The 25,619-nt window shown below is 36.4% G+C and overlaps 1 protein-coding gene across 6 annotated transcripts in view; it reads left to right on the plus strand.

Moving 5' to 3' along the window:
• DMD (dystrophin) overlaps positions 1-25,619 on the plus strand; it is a 972,793-nt gene that overhangs the window by 619,340 nt on the left and 327,834 nt on the right. For all 6 annotated transcript variants that reach the window (XM_084201221.1, XM_084201219.1, XM_084201223.1 and 3 more), the window contains 2 exons: positions 7,680-7,781; positions 12,906-13,014. In XM_084201221.1, the coding sequence (XP_084057347.1) occupies positions 7,680-7,781; positions 12,906-13,014 (211 nt within the window). The remainder of the gene's footprint in view (positions 1-7,679; positions 7,782-12,905; positions 13,015-25,619) is intronic.

A 25,619-nucleotide genomic window follows, 5' to 3' on the forward strand; every position in this document is an offset into this window, starting at 1 on the left:
ACCTGCCCCCCTCCCATCCCTACCTTCCCACTGGGATGGGTAAAAGAACCATAAGAGCAAAGATGAGAAGACCTGGGGGGTTGAGATAAAGACAGTTTAACGGGTAAAACAAATCTGCCCAGTCTTTGCCATTCCTTCCAGTGAAACTGTTGGAAGATAAATGGAAGAAATACATCCTCATGCACATTCTTTTGAAATGATTTTTGAAAGACTAATATCAGAAAATGGGCATATCTAAAAACATGTTGCAATCAACAAGCCAGTGCTAGACCAGTAACAGATTTTGATTTTGATTTCTTTCCTAGTTCCTTTTTGTAGCCAGAAATGTCTCTGAAAATGATTCTTTTACTAACTTTTAAAGGGAATGAAAATTTGCATCTAAGCCCTGACTAAAAAAGAGAATAATAAGAAACTAAGAATTTAATGGTAAAATAAATAAATATGTCAATTATTCTCTCACAAGTTAAATTATTTTTAAATCAGTTTATTGAATAAAACTTAATTTTTTATGTAATAAGAGAGAATAAATTCTGATTTCTCTTTCCTGTTTACAAGAAGAAATTTCATGGCTCAATATTTTTATAATTATCACCAAATTTCACTTTCCAGTCAAGGTGCTTGTGGTGTACCCTACATCTGCTACTGTGTTGATCTAAATAACTTTTCTTCCTCCAAAGCTGCTCTTCTTTAGCACCTAAGAATACAGAATACTGAGAGGGAGCTAGTAAAATTATTGTGACTTCCCTTATTTTCCTGCTTGAATTTCTCATTTTGTTCTTCTGCCAAATTTCCTATTTCTCTGTCAGTTCTCTTGGGTTTGGTATTATCTCTTTTTTATTATGCACTGCTAATAAGAGAGAATCTGCAGTCTTAGTGGAACAAGAGCAGCTATTTCAACCTGTCCTCTCCAGTCTCAAAATAAAATATTCTGAATCACATCCAATCTCAAAGAATTGTGACTGCACCTCTTCGCAGTCCTACTGGATGATTAATTGTGCTTTATCAGTATATGACCACCACAGCCAAATTCTTTTCATATCCTGTATCTGCAGGTCATGTCTCTACAGCTAATAATTTCATCTATCTTCAGTACCTCCAGGAAATTTCCTTTTCAGGATAGACAGCTGCAATGGATAGATAGTGATTTCTCTGTGTGGGGAAAAATTACTATATTTCATCTCCTCTAGAAGTACAGAAGAAGCTCACAAATTTCTGATAGCCAGCAGGAAAACATGCTTTGGATAAAACATTTCACTCTGCAGAATGGTAGGGTTTGCAATTTCAGGCGCTTTGCATGGCTTAAGCGTTGGGACCTTCTTAGTTCCATTTCTTTGTGGAGGATTTCCTTGTTCTTCTCTTTCCTTCCCTTCTCCAGTGCTAGGAATAAGGCATATTGGAGGGAACAGAATAATGAAAAAAGCCAAGTCTTAAAAGACATGATGTTGGCATTTTTTACAAACTGCACAAAGGCTGCACTTGTAGGTTTGCAAAGTGGTTATGAACTTTAAAATTGCACTTTTAGAAGAAAGAGGTGCTTCATCTAGTGGTCTTTTCTGTGTAAGGGTTGTTCTCTCTCCATAATATTTCAAAAATTTTCCACATAGGTCAAGAATTATAATTGTGTCAATTTTCCAGACTCTCATTAAAACCAGGTGTCTTTTGTTTGCATACTTTAAAAAGCTGAATGTATCTCACGATATTCCTTTCTACATTAAGACAGCTTCTAACATGGGCTTGGGATCAAATTTTATTCTCACACTTTTAGAAGATCAGTCAGTTAATGTAATAGGGGAAAGAATTATTATTTTATTTAATCATTAAAATGGCATTTTTAGAGGCACGTGCATAAAACTTTGTCCACTAGTTACAGAACAATTTTAGTGATAAACTAATTTTACACTACTTTGACCTAGGCCACTAATGGAATGGTCTTTAAATTGAATTACTTTAGGGGCTTATCTTGTACCATTTTTCATAAATCCCTAAGACAGGAGGATGTATTTAAATTCTGTAATTCAGATGTTCACAGAGCATTTTATTTCTATGTAGAGATAACTAAAATATTCAGAAAGTTATCAAACCTTTTCATCTGCTACCTAAAAAGAACAGTGGTAAGAGCTTGCCTTTCCTTGAATTGTATCTAAATTGATTAAAGTCTTTATTCAGGAAGTTTAAATACTGGCAACTGCATTTTTCCCCCAGTGGATTAGGTTCCAACCAAGAACTGTTTATAGCAAATCTTGGATGTATTTTAATAATATTGTATAAATATCTAAAGTGACTCCCAAGAATGCTGTTGACTGTACTGTCTGACCAGCCATCAAGATCTGATGCTTACTGTGGTATAGCTGAACTTTGATGTATTTTAATTAAGTCTCCTCTGACCATTCTTCTTTGTGGTGGTTTAGCTTATTATCCTGCTCCATGAATGAGAATATGCAGAGCTGAGTCAAAGGAAAAAAATGAGGTCACTTTTTTAGAATCATAATTCTTGAAAATGGGAATATATTCATGCTTTCTATTTACTGCCTTTTTCTTTTTTTTGAAGTGAGTTAAAAATGAGGCACTCAGAACCTCACCACTTATTTATAGCTTTTTCCTTAATGTGTGGAAATAGTAACTTGAAAGATTGGTGTGAATATTTGCTGTAATTTCACATTTACAGCTGTTAATAAAGAAGGATAATGTTGTAGGGGACTCCTTCCAAGGGGAATTGAGGGCCCTGTATACAAACAGGATCCATCCTGCAAAGAAGTATTTTGCCTCCCTGGGGTTCAGAAAAGAGACATGATCAAGAGACTCCCTGGACTCTGATTATTACCCACTTCTGGTTGTCCAAATCAGCAGTGACAAGAAGTTCTAGAGCCATCAAAAAGGACTTTAGGGCACTGAGATGACTGGTTGAAGGGACAGGAAAAGGAACGTTTTCCTCAATCCCTTTGGTAGCAGGGAAGAATTCTGAAAGGTCCAGGAGAACACACCTGATCAATACATGTCTTAAAGATTGTTGCCATTGGCCTTTTTGATCATGGATGGTTTATACAGCACCAGCCCTATTGGAGAAAGATGGAATTCACCTGTCTAAAAGGAGAAAATGTTTGCAGTTTGCAGGAGTGTTGATCTTCTGGAGGGCGGGAAAGTTTAGCAGAGGGACCTGGACACGCTGGAGCAATGGGCAGAGAGCTATGCAGGCAAGAAATATAGGATTTCTACAATTTTTATAAGGTTAATTAATTAGTCTGTCTATCTATCTCTCTATCTATCTCTCTATCTATCAGTCTGTCTGTCTGTCTGTCTATCTATCTGGTACACCCACTAGGACAACAGTTGCCCTGGTGACCCACCCTTGGACACCTTGGAGTGTCTCCAGGGGGTTCTTGTTTTGTCTCTCAAATGCTGCTGCAAAACAAGACGTCCTTCTTAGAAAATCTTTTCTTGACACTAAGACTGAACAGAATTTCAAGAGTTTAACATAATGTGTTAGAAAGAGTTAGCTATTGCTCTAAAGTATGAAAAATGGTAAGAAAGTTCTAGAAATTCTAAAACTATATATTAAAAATCTACAAAGCTACAAATAAATGAAAAAGCTAAAAATCTTTAGGTATTAAAAGGTTGGACTTGATCATGGAGGTCTTTTCTAACCTTAATGACTCTGTGTGCATGAATAAGAAGATCCACCTCTGAGAATTCTCATTACAGGTTACAATCTTCTAAACACATTAAAAACATATTTAAATGGAATTTTCCATTATCATGTTTAATGTATATGGAGATTTATATCTGGTTATTTCATAAAAGTTTGTTTGAAATTAAAAGCAGCCAAATAGTTTTAGATTTTAGATTTATTATATTTGCTTGTTACACATCACTGCCTTGTCTTGATAAGTAAAGGGAAATGGCTTAGTGGTTCTCTTTTCCTGTAAATAAATTCTCTTCCTTAACTTTCATTTAACGTACTGTCTTGCTAAAAAGCAGTCATGAACCAACTTGAAACAAGAGTTTTTGAAACAACTCACTCTACTGATTTCAAAGTGGTATATGTTTTTTTTATTTGAAAGCTGTAATTAAGATTCCATTTTTGCATTGCATTTCCCTGTGAAGACACAGGTTTAATTACCCAGAATTTCTCCTACTGTCCCGGCAGAATATGTCCAAAGCGTGTAAGCTCACGGGGAAATTGACTCCAGAAGTTACCAGGGTTACTGGGGAAGGTGAATCTGTGCTTGTGATTGTTAATACAGACCAATGTTGTAGTTGACTGGGCCTCCTAATGTATGTGCAGCACATGTCAAACAGCCTGTCTGTGTCTGCTAGGACAGTTTCCATCCCTTGAAATAACATATGCCAAGCCATGAAATTTTATCTTCCATTGGCATACACACCAGAGGTTCAGTCAATAGATTGGTTTCTGAGTTCTGAGCTATATCAATAGACTTTCATAGTCCAGTTGGGGCCATAGACAAGTCCTTGCCACTTTTTCAGCCTGTAACCTTGTTCAGCAGGTTGAATTGGCATGTTGTTGTAAGTGCAGAAGCTACTGCAGCTTATTCAGCAGCAGGCTTTCATCAGTCTGGATGCACTACTTTACCACTGAAAATTCATAGGTAGTGTGTCATGGATAAAAGGTAGCCTCTGATTCTTGTTTATACATGTTTGAGAAACAGCAGTTTCCAGTGATGATGTATTTTAATTTGCCATATGTGTGAAAAGTTGAATTAGCATATTCATCACCCAGCCCAGAAGCAGCAGTATGATTGCTTTCCCAGGCAGTTCATAAATTGTGCAATTCCAGCAGTCAGCTCTGTCTCCCAGAGACAGCTCTGCATCCTCCCACAGCAAAGTGAGTGTGAGGGCTTGATCAGGACTTTAAAACAAATATGATTTTGATATTTTCTAAAAACGGATGGAAATGAGCAGCTACAATTCCTACTAGCTTTAGCAGTAGCCTGTCCTGTGTGATGAAGATTAGAGGTCAGGCTCTGCACTGGGAATATGTTCTTCTCCTGGATCCTGCACAGCCTAGATAATAACTGTGGTCTTTTTTATATGCAAACTATCAGAGGCTATATTGTGGTCATTACCATTTCCTTCTTTTAGGGGATTAAATGATGGAGCAGAATCCTGCAACTACTCCCTTGCCTGTCAGCCCTATTAATAGGGTGTCACCTAGCAAGTGGATTTGAAATTGCTGGAAACTTGTTCACTGGGCAGGATTCATCAAGGGGCTATCCCATCAAACAAAGAACTGGGCAAAGAGTTACTACAGCAATTTTGTGTCAGATGTGTACTTATTCAAAGTAATTTTGTTATGTTTTTAATTGATGTTGGGATTAGTGGGAGACAAAGAATTTGCTGCTCTGACAGATAGGATACCTGTTCAGTTCAGCAGTGTCCAAATAAATGCCAAGATATTGAGAACTTCTTTTTCCCTGTACTCTTACCTCTATTCTTATTGCCACATATATCTCAAAGGAAGCATCATGTTGTATTGGGTAGACTTGCATGATGCCTTTTTGTTTAGGTCAAGGCCACTGAATTTGAAAGATCAAATTACATAAGGTTAGTTCATGTAGCTCCAGAAAATTGTAGAGCAGAAGGAATCAGTGATTTAACAACTCAATACATTACACCTTCCACACTGGTTACAGCCTGAAAGAAAATGGTGTCTGTGCTCCTAGACTAGTCCATGGTGAAAAACAAAGTCCAGTGAGGGTGGGGGATTGAGAAATCCACTTGAAAGGCATATTCATGGCACAGGTTAAACCCTCAGCATAGGCACATCAACAGTGTTCTTGGTATTCTTGGAATATATAAAGAGTTTTAATGTGATTTTCCAGCTACAGAATTTCTTATGGTAACTGATACTATCATAAAGGAAAATGAGTATTTGAGACATGTAAAATAACAGAAGAGGAAATATTGACCAAATACTGCAGAGAGCTTAGTTTGAAGAAAAAAAACCAAAAAATCCCAAAACAAACAATGAAACAAAAACTAAGTCACAATTATTAAAATGCCTAGCTTTCATTAAGATAGGGAGAAAATTACCTCTTCATTAACACTCCTTGATTATTTTTTTTCTTTATGTGCTGAGTAGGGAAGTAAAAACTTAACAGTATTGAAACAGAAAGAAAATAAGTTTTTAATGAGGGTTTTATCAAAAGGTTAATAAACTCTCACCAGCTTCAATATCTCAATTTTGCAGTGCATTGCTTTTCAGTGCTCATTCTTTATGAATCCTTACAGTTATATTTCATTAACATTGAAATGTGTAATAAGAAAAAATGAAATTGAAACATGTTTCAAATATCATTGCAAGAAATCATTGCATTCAAATATCATTGCAAGGTTTGATTCCATTAATTTGTTGTTTACCTATAGTATTTGAAAAGAAAAATTAAAGATGACATTGAATTTACTAAGCCTTTATTTTTAGTGGTTGTCCATAAGGTTTTGTCAAGTAAGGTTTTAGGGAGCAGTGTAGACATACTTTATATGTTGAGTTTAAACACAGGAGCAAAATGGCCCCTTTTTGGGACTTAAAATTGCATAGATTTCAGCAGGTTTGTTGCAGTAAAAAGATCAGCAGTTTTTCAACAATAAAACAGTGTGTTAGCTCAGATAGTGACATAACTGGCACACAGTCTTGTCTACTGTCCCATTTATGATAACTGAGAATGTGGACAGAAAATTAACTTGGAGAGTCAGTGGGCAGTCAGCAATGCTGATTAGGACAAGGTAACCAACCTATATTGTTGGTGGGTGAAGAGAGCAAAACAAAAAGACCCCAACCAATTCATTTTGATAACTCTGGTATTATTTTGCTTATATTACCAGAGAAAAAATGAAATAAACCATGAATCTTGGAATTTCAGATGTAGTTTATGTTTCCTTTTACAATTTTCAGTAGGTTTGGATTTTTGTTTTGCATGGTTAGTTTAGTTTTTTGTCTTAATTGTAGAGTTTAGCCCATTATTTATTTTGTCACTTCTTGACAAAATGAAGCTGCTGTATGTTGGAAGACATTCTTTGGAATTTCCTTATGGTATCACATGGATTAAAAAAGAAATTGCTAGAGAATATGCTGTTGTTAATTCAGTCAGGTGCTGTTAATGGTAGGTGCCTCCCTGAACCTTTAGGAACTGTCACTACTACTGCACTTTTATTTTTCATTAATTTCTGTGAGTGTTTTTACTACCTAGGTGGTAGTTTAGTACTCACAATTGCAGGGTTTTTTAAAAATTTTTAATCTTTCTAAACTCAGTATCATCACATGTAATTAGACAGTTTTAATGCCATGGACTGTGTGAAGAAATGTTAACCAGTGCACTTTTCATTGGCTGGTAGTGTAAAACAGACAAAGCAACAGAGCCTTTTAAATGAGATTTCTTATGCCTGTCTTTCTCACTATGAATTTGTGCTAGCTTTTATTAATTTTATTGAGACCTTCAAGATGAAGTGACCTGTTTATTTTGGTAACATTGCTCTTTTCTGTCCCTCTTTGCTTTTGATTTTTCTGGTGATCCTAGCTGCCACTATCCTTGCATTTATCCTCATACCAATTCTGAACAGAAACTTGTTTACTGGTGTTTTACAGCTTCCCATGGAGTTTTGGGACTATTCAGTCTTACTGTTTATGCTATGGTTAATCTAGACTGACTGGTTTTTTTATTTTTCAGGAAACTGAAGCAGCAGTGCAGGCCAAACAGCCGAATGTGGAAGAGGTTTTGTCTAAAGGGTGTCATTTATACAAGGAAAAACCCGCTACTCATCCAGTAAAGGTAATGAAGCAACCTTTAGCAATATCCATTGCTGTGTAATAGGTTATGTTTCCCCTGTTGTACACTTGTCCTTGATGTGCTCTGTTTAAAATCAATAAAAGAACCTGGCAAATGGCATTTGTTCTATTCTGTGATGGCATAGCCAGGGAAAATGTAATGCTCCCAGCTAAAAATCTTATGCATATTGTGATGAGAATATTGCTTATGACATTAAGGTTGTTTTATTCATTCAAGAGGAATTCACATTGAAATCCAGTGTAATTTTTGTTGTGTAATTAATGGCAATGTGTAGCTTGTTTTAAAACTCCTTTATTTTAAATTTCACTTTCAGAAATTTTGTTAAACAAAAAAAAATTGCAAATTTTCTAGAAAAGTTATAAACAGAGTACTTTGCTTTGAAGGAAAGAACACATGGCAACATAGAACTTTCTCACTGAATTTGTCTGCCAAATTTTATCTAGAATTACTGACTTGATTCTGTTTTGGAGCAGAGGACACATTGTTTGGAAGGCTATGCCTCCCAACACTTCTCTTTCAGAAAAATGTACTGTAGAATCCTTTTCTTCAGCTTACAAATCAATTATAAGGGGATATTTTACATGCTTTTCCTAAAGACAATGAGGACCTTCATTGAGGCCAGAGTGTCATTTTCTATCCTGTAGAATCTTGAAGTCATCAGCAAGCATCCTCCCATGTCTGGTTCAGCTGCTTTTCAAGCAGGAGACAAACCAGTGAGATCAATACCATACAGCCAGAGCTTGGTCTGGTTTCTAGTGTTATAATTGCTAATTAAGTATCTGTAAACATAATGGTTAAGAGTTCCCAGAAACAGTAATAGTGACTTATTGATTACACTAAGTATCTATTACAATTGCTTCTGACATGGCTGAGATAGTAAACTTTGTATTTAGAGCTTTTCAAAATATACATCACTCAAAAGCACAATGGGCAGATAAAGGGTTTCTTCACAAAGATAAGATTCTGTAGGTGTTCTCTGTAGTGAATTTCTTGTTTTCCTGTCTCTATTTAGTCACTACAGTTGGAGTATTGTTTTCCTACTTTTACAAAATTTCCTCTGAATTACTTGTCAATAGATCACCAGCAGATCTCCATTCGTAGGAACACACAAATGGACTGATACCCACTTTAGAAATTAATACATGTTTAAGAATGATTTGTTTTCTCACCTTCTTTCCTGAACAGAACTGCTTAAGAGTTAATATCTCCTTTGGTATATGTGCATTTTTAATGATCAGTTCTCCTAAACATGATAAAATGCTAGAAGAGGTAAACACGAGGTGACTTGAGTGGGCAGAAGCAAGACTCTGTTGGGTGTTTTCCTTGGCTAATAAACCCCTATTTTTGTTGGGATCTGAAATGTCACCTACACACTGAATGGATGATGGAACAAGAATCATTCCCCAATAACTACATTTACTCATTTTGTGTGACTTCATCTGGAGTCTTTGGGGATCTTATTCCATATTTTAACAAGCAGGGCACTCAAAGCAGCAGAAATCTAGAGATTTTGACTTTTTATATTTTTTAATTTTATATAAAGAATTGTAAAATGAATACTGGTATTTTCAAGAGGAAGAGCTAGTAATTGTTTTACATAAGAATGACAGAAGTTTAAATTAAAATTATTCTGTTAGCCTAAAATTCTGACACAGAAGTGTACTCTATGTATTTTCAGTGTTCACATCAAAGACTGAAACTCCCCAATTTTTACCAGACTTACTGGAAAAAGATGACTCTTTAAAGATTATATTGTTCCTTGAGTTATAGTTTTGACAGTGATATTAAAAGAGGTGTCTGTGATGACATTAGCAACTTGTGGAGTAGTTCATATTTAACTTTTAGTGCCTCTTTGATTGCATTTTACTTGTTTCTTTACATTCTGTAGTTCATTTAATTGTGCAGCCTGTGAGGTTAATTTCTGGTTCAGTGGTTATATGCTGTCAGGACTGTTGAATTGCTTTCATGATGCTGTAGGTAGGTTTCCTTAAGTCATCATTCTTCCTGAGTTACTTTTAGCAAAGTCTACTATTTATATGTTCCAACACAAACTTTTTGATTAGCATCAAAATAATTTTCTACATTAAAGGTATTTTGTGGAAGCAAAAATAACTTTTACTCACGTTAAGATGGTTTTGGAAAGATATTAGCAAGTTCACAAAGCTAAGAACTCAAAATTTTAGAAAATTCTTTAATTACAACTGCTCTGGTACCCTTGGTTTAGACTGAACCCAGCTTAATTCAGTTCAGGATACGAGCATCACTTACAGTGCAGGCAGCCATTCAGTACTTAGACCCATAGTTCTTATTTAGTGTGTGCCACAGAAAAAAAGAAGGTAAAATTACATGCCCTCTTTAAAAGCATTAATTATCTGTCTAGCATTGCTTGACAAATTTGTAGATTATTTAGTTCTCTGGGGCAGCTTTGCTTTTTTTCCCTCCATTATTTCCTTAATTCACCACAAATCTTCCCATTCTTTTCAATAAATGAAGTAGAGGTCCTATTGACTTATTCTCACCACAGCCTTTCCTGTGCTCAAAAGCAGTATGTGCCAGAAAATTAGAGATATCCCTGCAATTTATGTGCATTTTATCTGAAATAATGTTCAAATTTAAAATTATTCTGGCATTTCCTAATGCTTAGCTGCTTATCTTTGCAACCTTTATAATATGTTCTCATTATAGTATTTTGAATGTAAATTAAATCCCACGGATTTATATTGACACGTACATAATCTTATCTCATAGTTATGTCACTGAAATAAGTAAATTTTCACACCTTCACTAAGCATACTAAAATAGAATTTTACAACACAAGTCTCTAAAAACATTTTTGTTGGCAAATGAAATCCTTGTATATGCTGATTCAAGAGTTAAGAATGGGATGAGATGTGTGATCCTTTAAGCACTAGCACTTTAATAATCAGACCTATTCACTTTTACAAAATGGATTTCATGCTTTTGAAATGCATTTCTGTAAAGCTTTTGAAGGTGAGGGAGAGAGAGGTTACTGCTGGTGTCAGTGGCAATAGAAAGGATGTAAGCCCCAATCTCATGATTAACAGCACTTAATCAGAACAGTTTATTCAGGAAAGGATTTCTGTGCCACTGGAAGAGCTGTGGTTCCTTTGCCACAGGACTCAATTTATCTTTTCCTCTGGTGGGTGAGAAATAGTGAGGAATTTATTTTCATTGTTCTCAATCTTGCATTTAAAAGACTACATTTCTCTCTCTAGATATTCATATCTAATTTTAGTGCTGTCAGTAAGATTAGTCCACATAAGGGTGTTAACATTGCTTAAATTGCACCAGTGCTGGCATTTAAAGAAAATCTATAAATTTTGTGCTAAGTGCAACATATTTGGATGTTCATGCTTGTCACCAGAGCTCTAGAGTTGCAATTACAGCAAAATTGTTGTGCTCAAAGAAGTTAACATTTTAATGCATGCATGTTAATTTATGCCAGATGCAAGAGCAAACTGTAATTTTGATAGAAGTGTTTAGAACTGGTTGCTCTCTTATTAGTGGTGTAGCTGTTGCCCCAGACAACCGCTCTAAAGTGTCTGGTGGGCATGTTTTTTATTTGGTTGCTGGCAAGAAATCTCAGGCTCATGTAAGAATGATTAAGTAGCTACTCATGACAAGGATCAATATTAGAATGATGGTATAGAGCCCAACTCCTAGCCCTGCATGGGACTGCCCCAGGATCCCCCCTGTGCCTGAGAGTGTTGTCCAAACACTTCTTGAACTCAAGACTGGCTTGCAGCTGTGACCACTTTCCTGAGAAGCCTGGTCTAGCACCCAAGCACCCTTTGGGTGAAAAATATTTTCCTGATATCTAAACCTTCCCCACTAAATCAGAGTTTGTGTGTGTGCGGAGGTACACACGTACTTCAATTTAATGAGCATTGTTCTCCATCCCTCTCCTACTGACCTCTGTCAGCTTAGACTCTAGGGAATTAAAGTACCTTTCTTAATAGGCATCCTGTTTCTATCACGGCTGGATTGTGATTTCAACTATGTATCTAATTGTGGATTGAAGCCATGGAATGCTAAAAGCATTCCTGAGCTGTATCAGTACTCTGTGCTGCTTTTTGTAGCAGAGAATCATAGAGCAGCTTCAAGAGAAATGCTGTCTTCATTTGAGTGTAGACATGTCAGCATAGAATTAGCAAAGCTTCATCATTCTTTGCAGTAATTAATGCAAGAAAAGAAGAGAGGTAGAAACAACATATTCAAATCTAAATGCCTCTCAGGGTTATCTGAGGACTGATGTCATTCACACTCCAGACTTTCCTGCAGGTTTTGTTTACTGCACAGGACTGTGTGCTCACTGAAGTTTATGGTACCCTGAAGACTCCAAAGACTTTTTTTCTTTTAATTAATTGTGCTGAAGAATAAATTCTGTATCTGATGTTAGAAGTTGCAGAGGTTTTATTAAAAAGCTTTTTGAAATACATAACTCACTTTTCTACTTTAATTTTAAAAATTAAATTTCACGTTCACGGTGCTCAAAAGCCAAGCCTCTCAGGCTGTGGGGCTGTCCCTAGCAGGGTCAGGACCAGACCTGGAGAAGGCAATCAAACACAACCCTGGGTGGCTGGGCAGGGCTAAGGGAATGGGCCTGAGGCTGGTCCAGGCACTCACTCTGCGGTCAGGGTCAGGCAGCTGTGCTGGTTGTAAGTTGGCTCTGAGCTTCAGCAGCCAAACTTTCAGGAGAAAAGATGCTTTTAGGGCCCTGACACCAGGAAACTCTTTTGTAGCACAGCTAGAAAGGATTTTACTTGTCGCTCTCCTCCATTTGTGAAAATTCATTGTTGAATCTTTCTTTTTTTTAATTCAGGTGATCCACCAGATTAAAAAAAAAAAAAAAAAAGTGTTTTTTTTTTCATTTATTCGCATTGAATTTGCATTTTTTTACATTACAAATCCCTGTTGGCTGGGGCCCTGAGGAAGCTGATCTAAGGGTGGCATCCCTTCCCACGGTGGGAGGGGAGTTGGAACTCTACAATCTTTAAGGTCCCTTCCAACCCAATCCATTCTGTGATTCTGTGATACATCAATGTATGTATTATAAATTTAATATTTTGTTATCTTCTATTCTAGAAAAAATTAGAAGACTTGAATGCTGACTGGAAGGCAATACTACACTTGATTCAGCAACTAAAGGAAAAGCCAGCATTAGCAGCATTTGGCCATCTATCTTCAGGTGTCTGTAAGTGCTTCAGTATATGTACTTTTTAAAATTAATTACAAATCACACAGTTAAAATTAAAATGGCTGGAGACTGTCTAAATTAATTCTGCATCATTAAAAGTGCATTCAAGTTGGTTTTTTATCATTGCCTTTCTATTTTATGCAATGTATCCCAGAAGACAGATTATGATTTGATGAAAAGGTTGCAGAATGCTTTTCAAATTATTACTGTTTCAAAGTCATTTTTCTTTCATTCCATGAAGAGGTGAGGTTTTGACTTTTTCCATATACTAATGAAGGAAAGACTACAAAGGGAGACAAACTGTTTAAATTAAAAGATAATAATGTTATAGGTCAAGTACCTGTAGATTGGTCACAGAATAAAATTCTGAAATTATTACTACTGATAGGGCAATAAAGTCAGACTGTTTCAAAACAAAGCTTGTCTAGTAACAGAGAAAGTCATATGACAACATAGTAGGAAGAATTCTGCAGTTAAGCACTAAGTCTGTGATTTATGTTTCTTCATGTCTTGCATTCATGAATACACAACAAGGCATCTGATCTCTGTTTCATTTAAATTATTTTGACAATATTTATATTGGATTATTCTCATATCTCTTTGTGTCTTCTTGTTCCCTACAAGGATTACAAACTCTTCATTTTTTTTCCTTGATAAATGGATTTTATTTCCTGTGCTTTCCTTTAAAATGTAGTGATTGAGCATGGGTGAAAGGGAGAAACTTAATGGAAGCACTGTGCTCAATCTGAGTTTCTAAAGTCTCTAAGGTTCTTCACTTGATATTGAACCATTTCAGTTGCTTGAATGAAGAATGTTACCTATACCATTTGGAAAGCTGCTTATCATATGGTGGAGGAGCAGAAAGAAATCTGTCCCCCAACCTCTGTCAGATTGTCTCTAACTCAGGCTGTGATACAGCTGCAGTAATCACTTGGAATTGGATTACATGTGGTTGTAGGTTCCTCTTGTTTTTAACATGTTCTAGAGGGTAACATAAAATAAAAGCTTAAACAGGAGAATTCTCTACCTTCTAATAGTGGTCCTCCAAGACAGCAAATAAAAAAATCCCTTTTTTTCATAGAAGTACAAAATTGCTCCATAGAGAGAGGATCCAGAAATTTCAGTACCAGAAGACAGTCCAGCTCCTGCACAAATAGCATCTATGAGTTCAAGGAAAGGAGTTGTCTTGCTTGTGACATGTTGTTTCTTACTAAAAAGGAGTTGTTATTTGGGTTTAGTCCCTAAGAACTGCCGTGGTTCCAGTGGCAATCATTTCAACTTTCTAAAAAGAGCCAAATACCACTAATATAATTTTAAATGAGTAGCACAACAGCATTCTTGCTTTGCATGATTTTGTTCCAAGGCATTCTATAGGAATTCATGTATAGGGGAACGAAGGAGATGGGTAATCATTTTTTGCTGTGCTAAACTTGCTGTGTCAGTTTTCTGTGTGAACAGGTTATGTCAGGTTCCAGAAGGAAAGAGTGTTGGCAAGTTGTGACTTTGCTGTTACAAAAGAAATTATAATAACGGAACAAAAGTGAGAACAGACAGTAGTAATGCGATATATTTTTTTATTACCTCATCTCTAGCTGAAGAATTGCAAAATTACAAGATGTAGTCTCTGACTGCTAACATTTCTGAGACTCAGCAGATGGAATTGTACTTGCAGAAAATGAAAGCACTGGTGTTCTATAAAGGATTAAGCAGGAAGTAAGATTGATTTCCCTCCTATCCTAATGAGCACTTAAAATTTGAACCTGTGCTCATAACACTAATTCATAATTTTTCTTTATTTGAGTCAGTTTACTGTGATCACCTCATTATAGGTGTATTGACATAGAACTGTAGAGTTCAAAAAGGACTCAGGGAGACATCTTTTCCTTTTGCTCAAAGCACAGTCAATTAGTGCAGGTTGCTCAGGGTCATGTCCAGTCAGGTTTTTAATATCTCCAAGGATTGAGACTCTACAACCTCTCTGGGCAACTTTTTCCAGTGTTGAGCAACTCTGACAGTAAAAAAAGATTTCTTCTATTCAAATAGAATTTCTAGTATTTCAGTTTTTGCGTAGTGCTTCTCATCCTGTCTCTGAGCTTCACTGAAGACATTCTGGATCTGTCTTTACTCCTCCAATCAGATATCTCAACACATGGATATGATCCCCCTGAGCTTTTTCTTCTCCAGGCCAAGAGAGCAGTTTTCTACAAAGATAGGAAAAGATATCTGCTACTAAGGCATTTTTGTATTGCATTTAAAAGAATGGGAGGAGACAAGGGAAGAAATTGAATATGATGGGTCTAGTAATTCTGTGGTACAAGTTCTGCAGTTATTTTAACCACTCGTATTATAGACATTTTTATGGCCTTACTTACTTTGTGCTGCTGACTCTTTTGAACCATTGGAACTCAAACTGGTTATGGGAGAGCTAGCTTTAACCAAGCCTCCCAAAAAATAAACAATCCCATTAAAAGTCCTTTATAAAGAAAGATACACAAAATTGTTTTGGAAGGGTTGTGTAAAGCAAGGTCAGTATCTCCTGTAGACAATTATTCACTTCCCGATCCTACAGGGACTTTTAGGGGCATCAGGATTGAATAATGTTGACATGTGTATTTGAGACCAGGGAATGAAGATGTTACTGGCTCATCTCTAGTCCCCTGTCAGGTAGCATTTGGTCTGATCTAGTTACAGGATCTCAGACAGAGAATCTTAATAAATTCCATCTTGTGGCTGTTACAGAGGTAAAGCACCCTGCTTATAATTGTTTCTAGATCTGCATATTATATTTTGCAGCAGAAGAAGCATTAAAAATAGTTCTTCATATTCCACCAGTCCAGTGTGCCCTCAGGCATAAGGAACAAGAATTACTTTTCCAGCTCAAAAAATGTACTTAGCTGAAAGGTATGCCTAAAACCTTAGCGAAGATTGACTTCCAAGATAAGATGAATCAGGAAGAAAATCACACTTGCTATCTGTACTTGACAGGATAACTGAAATGGTGTGAATGTCTCTATCCAAGTACCTTGATTCATTGCTTAGCCAGCAGTTTGAAAACATTTTAAACAGAGAGGAAAGCAGTTCTGGAATGTGCTTTTCCAGGAGGGAGAGTTTTTAATAGCATCATTAGCATTCGTATGGCTTCTTTTTCTTCTTTTGTACTGAAGTGCTCTCACTGTATTTACTTACCAAGTTGGGTAAAGGTACACACTGCTTTGTAAACCCCTCTGAATGAATTATGGGATTCGACAAACTCCTGACTTGTCCTGGAGGAAGATGTTTTCTATATTTTGTCTTCTTTCCAGGAAGGTACTAGGGGAAAATTTTGGCCACTTTTATTTAGAGCTACCTTGAAAATACAATTTCTTTAAACTGATGTGTACTTATTTTCAGTTATGCTGTACTTGAAGTTAGTGAAATTTTAACTACAAATGAATCCACCTGAAAATACTCTGTCTACTAATTTTACATATTCATCTAATAAAACTGCGAGTGATACATTATCTCAATACTCTTGCAGTTTAACTTATTCAGTGAACAGTTTTTGTGTACAAGCAATTTTTCTTTTTTCCCTTGACTGCTTACAGAAGTTTTTGTCCCTTTTTTGTCTCTTTCTTTTGTATGAAATGCCTAATCAAGTGAAACAGAACAACGTGTGACTGTGAAATGAATAAAAGAGTGACAATTATAATCAACTTCAATGGTGAAATTTCTTCTGAAATTAGGTAGAATTTGTCCCTTTAAACTTTAAATGTTATCAGTCTTATTTTGGAGCATCATTTGTAGGAAGTCTGAAAAAAGATGAAGATAAAAAATGATTGGTTGTGTTTAACAGATTTTAGCAGAGTTGCATTTGACAGCCTTTATATGCATTGGTAGATATTGTGCACTTAATACAAATAATTAGAGGAAAGATAATTCTGCATCATCAGAGCTAACCATCAGGCCTTGCCATCAGCTTTAGGTGTCTTTCTTTAAATGCCTACAATCAATGCTCCTCTGTGCTTTCAGTATAGCTTGCTTTAGCAGTCAGACATTGCAGACACAGAGCCAACGACTGGGCTTCCCTGTACAGGGGAAGAAGGCTTTTCAGGATTTAGAATGGTGAGGAAGAATGGGAGAGGAGTGAGGGATCATGCTGAGTCCATTAGACTCAAGCTGTAATGTGAAGACAGTGAGCTGCAGTAAGTTCACCAGCAGCAGTGGTGGTGGAGAGAACTCATCACTTATCAGCCCATATATTGAACTGGGTACAGGAAAAATATTTACAGCAGTCAGTCACCTCCAGAGTCTATAATACCTTGAGTCTTGAAGTTTGAATTAAAACAGTGATATTTGGTGATACAGTGATATTCCCCAGTAATCTGAGGAAAGTAGTGAAAACAGAATTTCATTAGCTTATCCTTTGGTATTTTACTTGCAGGAGTATAGTATGTCTCCTTCTGTTTGGGAAATACAGTTTGGTTTTTATTTCTCTGTGAAGCAAATCCCCACCTGGACTAGGCACGTTGCTTTGTTCCAGGCTTTTAAGACCATATACAACAGTTCTTGAAAAATATCAGTTACTCTGTGTGTGCACCGCTGTGGCTTAGTGCAGCTGGAATTCATACTCACTGCTTGCAGTATATAACATAAGAAACAACTACTGGTGCTGCTAAAAACATACCAGTCATGAGTCTGTAGGTTTTTGAGGAAACTTAGCACTAAGCAAAAGCACATATGTGAAAATACATACCATCATAAAATAACTTAAGGCTTAAAACTAAAATCCACTTACCTCAGAAGCTGAAAGTGCTTGAGTAGTGCTAGTACATGTATTGTATGTATCTGGAATTTTCTTTTGTTTCTAAAATGCATAGTTGAGTTGTTTATTATTTTGTCCTGGTTATTTCTAAGATAGAGGGATGTACAAAGCAGTAACCTGCATTGTGAAGACTGCCTTGTTAAATCTCTGACATGAAATTTGGTTTAATATTTTCAGTGGGAAGGAAGTATTCCTTGTTTAGGAAACTATAACCATTGAAATATATTCATTTCCATAGACTTCAGAGCTGGATTGTGTACTGTTCCACTGCCTCTTTAAAAACACACAAACCATTTGTATTTAAGAGATAATCAGGAGACAATGACAGAACTGCAAGAAACAAAATGACAGCAACTAGCTTTGGGCAAAAAAATGCACAATAGATACACTTTGCTTTTTGTCATATTTCAGAGCTAATGTTCTTTGAAGCAGTCATTGTTTATGTATTATACCCACTGTTTGAGTGAACACATATGCTGTGGTTCAGCACTGTTTCTCAGAATTTCCAAAAGCTAGTCTTAAAACTCCTTGTGCACCTGAGAATATTGCAATATGTGTACTCAAAGGGCAAATTAAAAACAAATGTTTTTAAAAACAGGTATTTGAGCATCTATATTGTTTATAGCAGCTGGCATATTGAGACCAAGAATACTCAAAATAATTCTCTGGGAAAGACTGAACAATCTGTGGGTGAGGGCATCTACAATATTTTCAATACTAATGTGTTCTCATCATATTTCAAAGCTCTCAGACCTTCTCAGTGATTTCTCATGGGCTGCTCCTCACAGCACTGACTCCTTCTTCTTCACAGCCAACAAACTCCATCCCTCTTCTCACCCAGCTCACCCACTCTTTTGTAGCACTCATCTTCTTACTGGACACAGCTTTGGCCTCTTAAGGGCAGGACTGTTCCTAATCTTTGGGGATTAGTACAGCTGCAACTCCTCAGGGGTGAGACTACCTCCTGCACTATCTTTATTTTCTTACATTCTATCCCTTCATACTAATGGACACCTGTGTTGATATGAAATGTTGATATTACACTTCTGCTGCACATAGTCTTCATTGTTTAAAGGAAGTTTGATATCAGCTATCAAAAAGCTTTTATGAGGGATATGGTAGAAAATTTATTTTTCTAGAACCATTCTCCAATCAGCTGAACAGGTAAAAATCCGCAGCATGCAACTGTTGGGACAAGTAGTTTTCATGAACCATTTTGGTTCACTTTGGTTATAGGACACAGTAAAGAAGATCACTCTCATGAGCTGAAGTAGACAGAAATACTATTTCTGATAATGATCATGTGTCTAGAACTGTATAGTTTCTGATACTTGTGCATGTTAACTCTAAAGGAAATATCTACTTCTAAAATTAGCTATAATTTGGTTTAATGCTATGAAAAGTTTTACAAAACTAAAATGCAAGAGGGAAATTGAATATGTAAAAATGCAGTAGGGAAGTATCACAGAGAACACCTTGAGCTCTTAAAACGTTAGAGACCTGTAACAGTAGACTCCTCCTTTATTCAGCTGGCCTAACAAAGGTTACTCATGCTTGTAAAAGTGGATTAGTAAAGGAGCAGATTACTCTCTTTACCTTTCTTTTGGCTAAAGGAATAGGTAATGGTTTATAGAAATAATTTTAGTAGATTTGGGTTTGAGTAATTGTACTTTACAGACCCATGTAATGAAGAGGCTTCAGAGATGCCAGCCTGAGATGGCCCTATTATGGGTAAATTGCCACATATCTGTTTTCCCCTTTATATTCAGGAAATAAGTGTCTAATTATTCCATCTGATTTCCATTAGGAAGCTTTTTTACTTCTCACATATGTGACACATACAGCAAATAACAATATGGCACAAAACTGAATCTGTTACCACTTGATTGGAGATTTTTCAAGGTCAGGACCCAGTTTCACAAGCAGTTCTATTTTTCAATACAGCTGACATCAGACACAAGCTGAAGACAAACTTGTCTAATAAAGCTTTCAGATTCAATTTTCTCTCTGCATATAGCTTCAGGAATCTCTGGAGGTCATTCACAGCATGTGCTGTAGCACCAACAGGGAGAAGTAATGAAAAGCATCTATATAAAAAGCTGACACTCTGCCTTCCAAGCTGCATGAATAAAAACATAATAAGCAAGTTTAGAAACACAAATCTCTGTTATTCTCAGAATTTCTATTTTGATCTTTATAACATATCTTGATTTGAGGATTTGCTTCTGGTGTTTCTGACAGGTGAAAAATATATGAAAAATATACTTAAGCCACAAATGCCCAATTTGAAGAAAACCAAAGGTTACACCTTTATATTTAATGTCCTGTTTCAGGGATCTGGTAGTAGGTTCCCCTTTGAAAGATCTGCAATACACAGGTGTGACAGTGCAGTTTATAAAAGGAATGTGAACTTCTACTTGCCTTTTCAGGGCTCAGCTGATTAAATATAACTCACTCTGGGTTACAAAGAATTTTTATTGTAACTCAAACCTATGATGAAACATAAATCAGTGAGTGAAGACAGGAGTTGGCTGCTTTGCTGTTATTAAAGACAATATGGAACCAAGATCTACTTTTTCTATTCTGTAACAAGTTATTGAAGCACAGCTGTCAAGATTTATGATGTAAATAAGATTAATGCTATCATTAGTCTTTCAAACAACCACATTTACCTATTCAATTTTTAAAATACAATCTGGTATTTTCTTCTGAGGAGCAAGTTTGCGGCTTGTTTTCTTCATTTAATGTCTTGATCAATAGTTAGTAGCAGCAGGATATCCCAGATTTATTTTGGTTAAATCCTATGAAATGTAAATTATAGCATACTGTAGAATTCTTCAGACTATTATTGATAACACAGATCAAGTGAGAGCACAGAACTAAGTTGCAGTTGTGGTTGGACTTTTTTTATGGCTCCAGTAATCTTGCTAATAAAATCCAGTGTTGGTAATTTTCAAAATATCTGGCAACTATCGTTTTTTAAAACACAGATAGAATCAAAAATTTAGATTAGTTTATTCTGGAAGATATGGAAAAAGGGAGTAGAGTTCCTAGCAAAAGGGTATCCATATTAAAATGGTAGTTTACGCCCTTTTTCAGTTTTTCTGCCTAAGTTTCTAGCTTTCCACCTTTAAATCACTTTTATCTAATAGTGTTTTAAACCAACTTTCTCTCTCCATCTCTCTCTCTCACCCCCCCCACTTCTTTTTGTTACAATAACCCACATTACTGTGATATTTGACTATCAAGATAGCATCAGCCTGCAAATAGCAGTAATCTGTCTATTCTGTTTCTTTTTGTATAGTAATTAGGCCTATTGACAATTACATTGTGTGAAAATCTCTTTCATTTGTTAGAATAGTAGAAAGGAACTGGTTGTTCTGCACACAGTCCTCTTGACCTGTCTGCTCTTGGTTGACTTGTCTCTTTAAAAGAGCAAAGCAAGCCATCTTTTCCTGGTGAAGGGAGCAGTGCTCAGGGACATCCTGGTCATGCCCTGCCTGAGTCTTTGACAGCCTTCCTCACATTTCTGTCCTGAGTGGGGCTGCCTCAGAGTTGGGTCTGCTCTAGAGAGAAACTGCCAGCCAAGGAGTGTGAGGCTGCAGGGAATGAGGAGCAAAGCTCATAATTGCTTCCAGGGTTTCTGCCCTAGTCAGAGGACGTGAGACAATGACAGAAGGACTTGCTCCTTGGAGGAGGAAAAAGATGGCAAATGAAAACCTCTTCTATTCCAGCTGTAAAATTCTTTAGTCTGATACATATGAAGTTTATCACTGAAATATCAGACTGCTGTCTTTGTATCAGTTTGGAACAGGGCACATACAGTGGTGGAGATAAGCAAGAAGAGATTACTGCATTACTGATGTTTTTTTAACAGTAGATTGGTGGGCAGACCATGCTTAAGTTCCCAAAGACAATTCTTCATAGGGTGAAAGTAAAATAGAGCTTATTTTGACCTGAAAAGTAAACATAATCAAGAAAACTTGACAAAGGTTTCACAAAGTAGTGCCTGACAAGATATTTTTAAAATTATGATGAAAGAACAGAAGGTGCTTGTAGTGATTTCAGTAATTCCTTTGTCAAAACAAAGTGACAGTGATGACGTTGCCTTTGAACAGCTGGTTTTAATCCTGCAAAATTTTCCACTTGAAGAATAAGGGTAGACTTGGAGATTTTTGGATGAATTCTGTAATTCTGTTAAATTAGCTAATAACTGCGCTCCAATTAGTTCACAGCTTCTTTAAATCTGTTATGGTGTTTATTTTTTTCAACTACAAGTTACCTAGAATTCAACTGGCTTTGTGTTGTTTTATATCTGTGTACAATTTTTTACACCCTTTTCTCAGAGTTCACCTTGGATAAGATAGCAATTTATGCCTGTTAAACCAATAAATAGACCTTACAAAAATTAGGAGAGGTCATTTTTATGAGACTGTAACAGCTGGAGCTGCTGGCAGTATGTTTTTTTCCCTTGTATCAAAGAATTAGTTGTGAATATTCAGTTGCATGCCAATAGCAGTACACTGGAAATGTAAATTGTTGTCGTACAGATTGTCATCCAATTGAAGGCTGTGTAATAAATCAAGGAACTTGTTACTTTTACTGACAAAAGGAATACTGAGAAGTACTTGCATCATTTGTGACAGATGTTGTCACAACATTCTTTATAAGGCAAGTATGTGACAGAATTTGATTTTACAGCACCACAACTTCTGTAGCACAAAACATTCATTTTCATGAAACTCTTTTGTAACAACTGCTCGCTGGAGAAGACTCTTATCCTTTGGAAAAAGACAAACGTCTTGTGTAGTGGTATAAACAATACTGCTTTTAAAAAAATGTATGAAAGCTCCTTGGGCTACCTTTCTTTAGTTTCTGTCTGCTTAATTCTCACACTGACTAAAAGGGATCCATTCATACCATAGCCTTTTGCTTTTCAATTTTTAGCAGCCCCATCAATCATGCTGAACTTTGCCTAAGGAAAGGTTCTTGGGGAATGCCATGACAATGCTATATTACTAAAAGGAGACTGAACTTTAGAGCAGTTTATCTTTCAGAAAGGTTTGAATGGAACAATAGGTCCAAGCAGATTAATGCTACCTCTGTTTACAGATATATATTACAATCTTCAGTTGGTTTTGTACTACTTCTCCCTGGTTGAGTCACAGTCTAATTAGAATCAAATGCTGCAGATTTAAAGTTATTTCCACCACATGTAGAGCAGTCTATTGAATTCTTTATGTACACTATGCCAGGATTATTTCCATGTATTATCTTCTTTCTTAGCTGCTTCCTTCCCAAAGAATTCTCAGTTATTACACTATTTCCAGTGTGGTTTTTAGAGAGTGTTTGGGAACATAGCTGTACAGGACCAGAGAAAGACCGAGACTGGAAGGGACCTCTGGAGGCAATCTGGTCCAACCCACTACTCAGGCAGGATGACCTACAGGAGGTTACCCAGGATGATGTTTCTGTAGCTTTTGAGTGTTTCCATGAGTGGAGATTCTGCAAACTCTCTGGTTCAACCCATTACAGGACTCACTCAGAGAATTTCCTGATACTCAGGAGGAGCCTCCTGTATTTCAGTTGTGCCCATTTTCTTTTCACTGGTGAACATTGCAGGAAAGAGCCTGGCTCCACCTTCTGTGCACCCTCCCTTCAGATATTTGTATATGTTCATGAGGTCTCCCCAAGTCTTCTCTTTTCTAGGCTGAACAGTTCCTGCTCTCTCAAGCTTTTCCTCATATAGAGAGGTCTCAATCCCTTAATCATCATTGTGGCCATTCACTGGTCTCTCTTCAGTAGTTCTATAGCTGTCTTGTGTAAGGGATCCACGAACTGGATACAGTTTTCCAGGTGCTGAGCAGAGGGGAAGGATCAGCTCTGTCCACCTGTTGGCAATGGTCCTCCCAGTGCAGCCCGTGATGCCCACAGCTCCATCACTTTCCCAGGGTTTGAGGTGAAGTTGTCATTCTCTGAGTCCTCCATATTATCCTTTCTGAAGATAGAACTGACCTTTGTTTTCTGAAGATAGAAGTGATGTTTGTTTTCCTCCCAGTTTTCAGACACTTCTTCCTTTTGCCTTGATGCATCAAAGTTTGTAAAAAGAATCCTGGCAATGATTGCTGCCAGAGTCACCAGTACTCAACAGGTGCATCCCATCAGAGCCCATGGATTTCTTTATATGTGTCTGGTTTGCTGAAGTATTCCCCAACCTGATTCTCTTCTACAAAGAGCAGTTTTTAAAAACTCTATCTTCTGTACATGGAAATGACCTTGAAGTACCTCCTATGACCAAGGGAACTGCTAACATTCCACTTCTAGGTATCTTGCATACACAGAAAATATTTGCAGAAGCTCTTTGCATCAACAGGGCACAATGTGAACTTTTTGCTATGTGGCACTAATTTAACCTCACCCTAAGGTTTTATTTACATTATGATGCGCACTAGCCAACTTATGTGGTTTATACCACTGAAATTCTGAATGTTTAGTAGACTCTACCTATTTTCTGTGTTCTTTCTCCGGTTGTAATTCAGTGTTTGTGATAGAAGAGGTTTTCTTTACATCGAGTGAATGACATATCAAAACATCTTGCAGTTGTGTTTAGAGGAACTTGGAAAAATGCATTGTACAATAAATGGCTAAGTCACACTCCCAGATATAAAAAGGAGGATGGCAAGAAAATTCTACCAGATCTATTCTATGACAAAGAAAGAAAAGTCTGAGAAAGCTGACACTTCCTACTAAATTTAAAGTTCTGATGCCATTTAAAAATCTAGTAATAGTAACAGTAACATTTTAGAAACCATAATTTTGTAGATATTTTTCAAATATGGCAGTACAGATTCATTTGTAAATCTTTTTCTTCTCTCATAAGAATTTTAACCTTGACTTTTTACTTTCTTTTGAGCTTCTAAGAGTTCTTTAGTTTCAGCCCCTTCATCCCACTGCACAGACTATTTTAGGTATAAACTTTAATTAATAATCCCATAAACTATCAGCTTCTTTTCTTTTACCTTTAATAATTAAAATTATATATAATCCATAATGACTTGTTAAGAGTCATAAAGAACTTCTAGAATTAAAAGGTAGTCTAGGCACTTAACTCGTGTATTAAACTGATAGCAGTAACATATAATGTGAATGTTCCCTAAGTGTTAATGAAATTAGGTGTAAAACTTTTACCCATTTGTAGTATACAAAAATTGCTATGTATGAAATATACCTGATATGGTTACCAAGTCTTCTTTTTCTAGGAATTGTTTTTACTAAATATTCAAGACTATGAAAATCAAACATTGGTGTTGTATTAAAATAGAAAAGACTCACTTTGAAACATGATTTTTGTCTTTGAAAGCTGATTAAAATGTTAATAAAATGTTAACTTTGAGATACAATGCTCTAAGGATGCATATTTTCCACATATAGAGCCGTGGGTGGAATTTTGTTGGCAATAATTTTTGATCAACGTAAAGACTTTATTTTGAGTTCAGACCACTAGAAAAAAAAAACCATTCCAAACATTTCTTGCTTTCAAACTTCAAAGTTGATGGGGGTTTTTTTGAGGCAATAAATTTATATTATTCATTATATTTAACCAGATCTCTGTTGGCCACTATTATTTTCCTTTCAGAACTCCTTTATGACCTGGAACACCTGGCAGGTCGCTGTAGCTCCTCTGCAAACTGTTACTGGCAGTGAGCACCTTGCAGGGAGGGGCTGTACTGAATGGGAGAACTTCATGTACTCTTAACTTTATTTCCTTAACGCTGAAGGACAGACAGAGACAATGAGTGAT

This window comes from Fringilla coelebs, assembly GCF_963513975.1.
Source record: "Fringilla coelebs genome assembly, chromosome: 2".
NCBI classification, from domain to species: domain Eukaryota; kingdom Metazoa; phylum Chordata; class Aves; order Passeriformes; family Fringillidae; genus Fringilla; species Fringilla coelebs.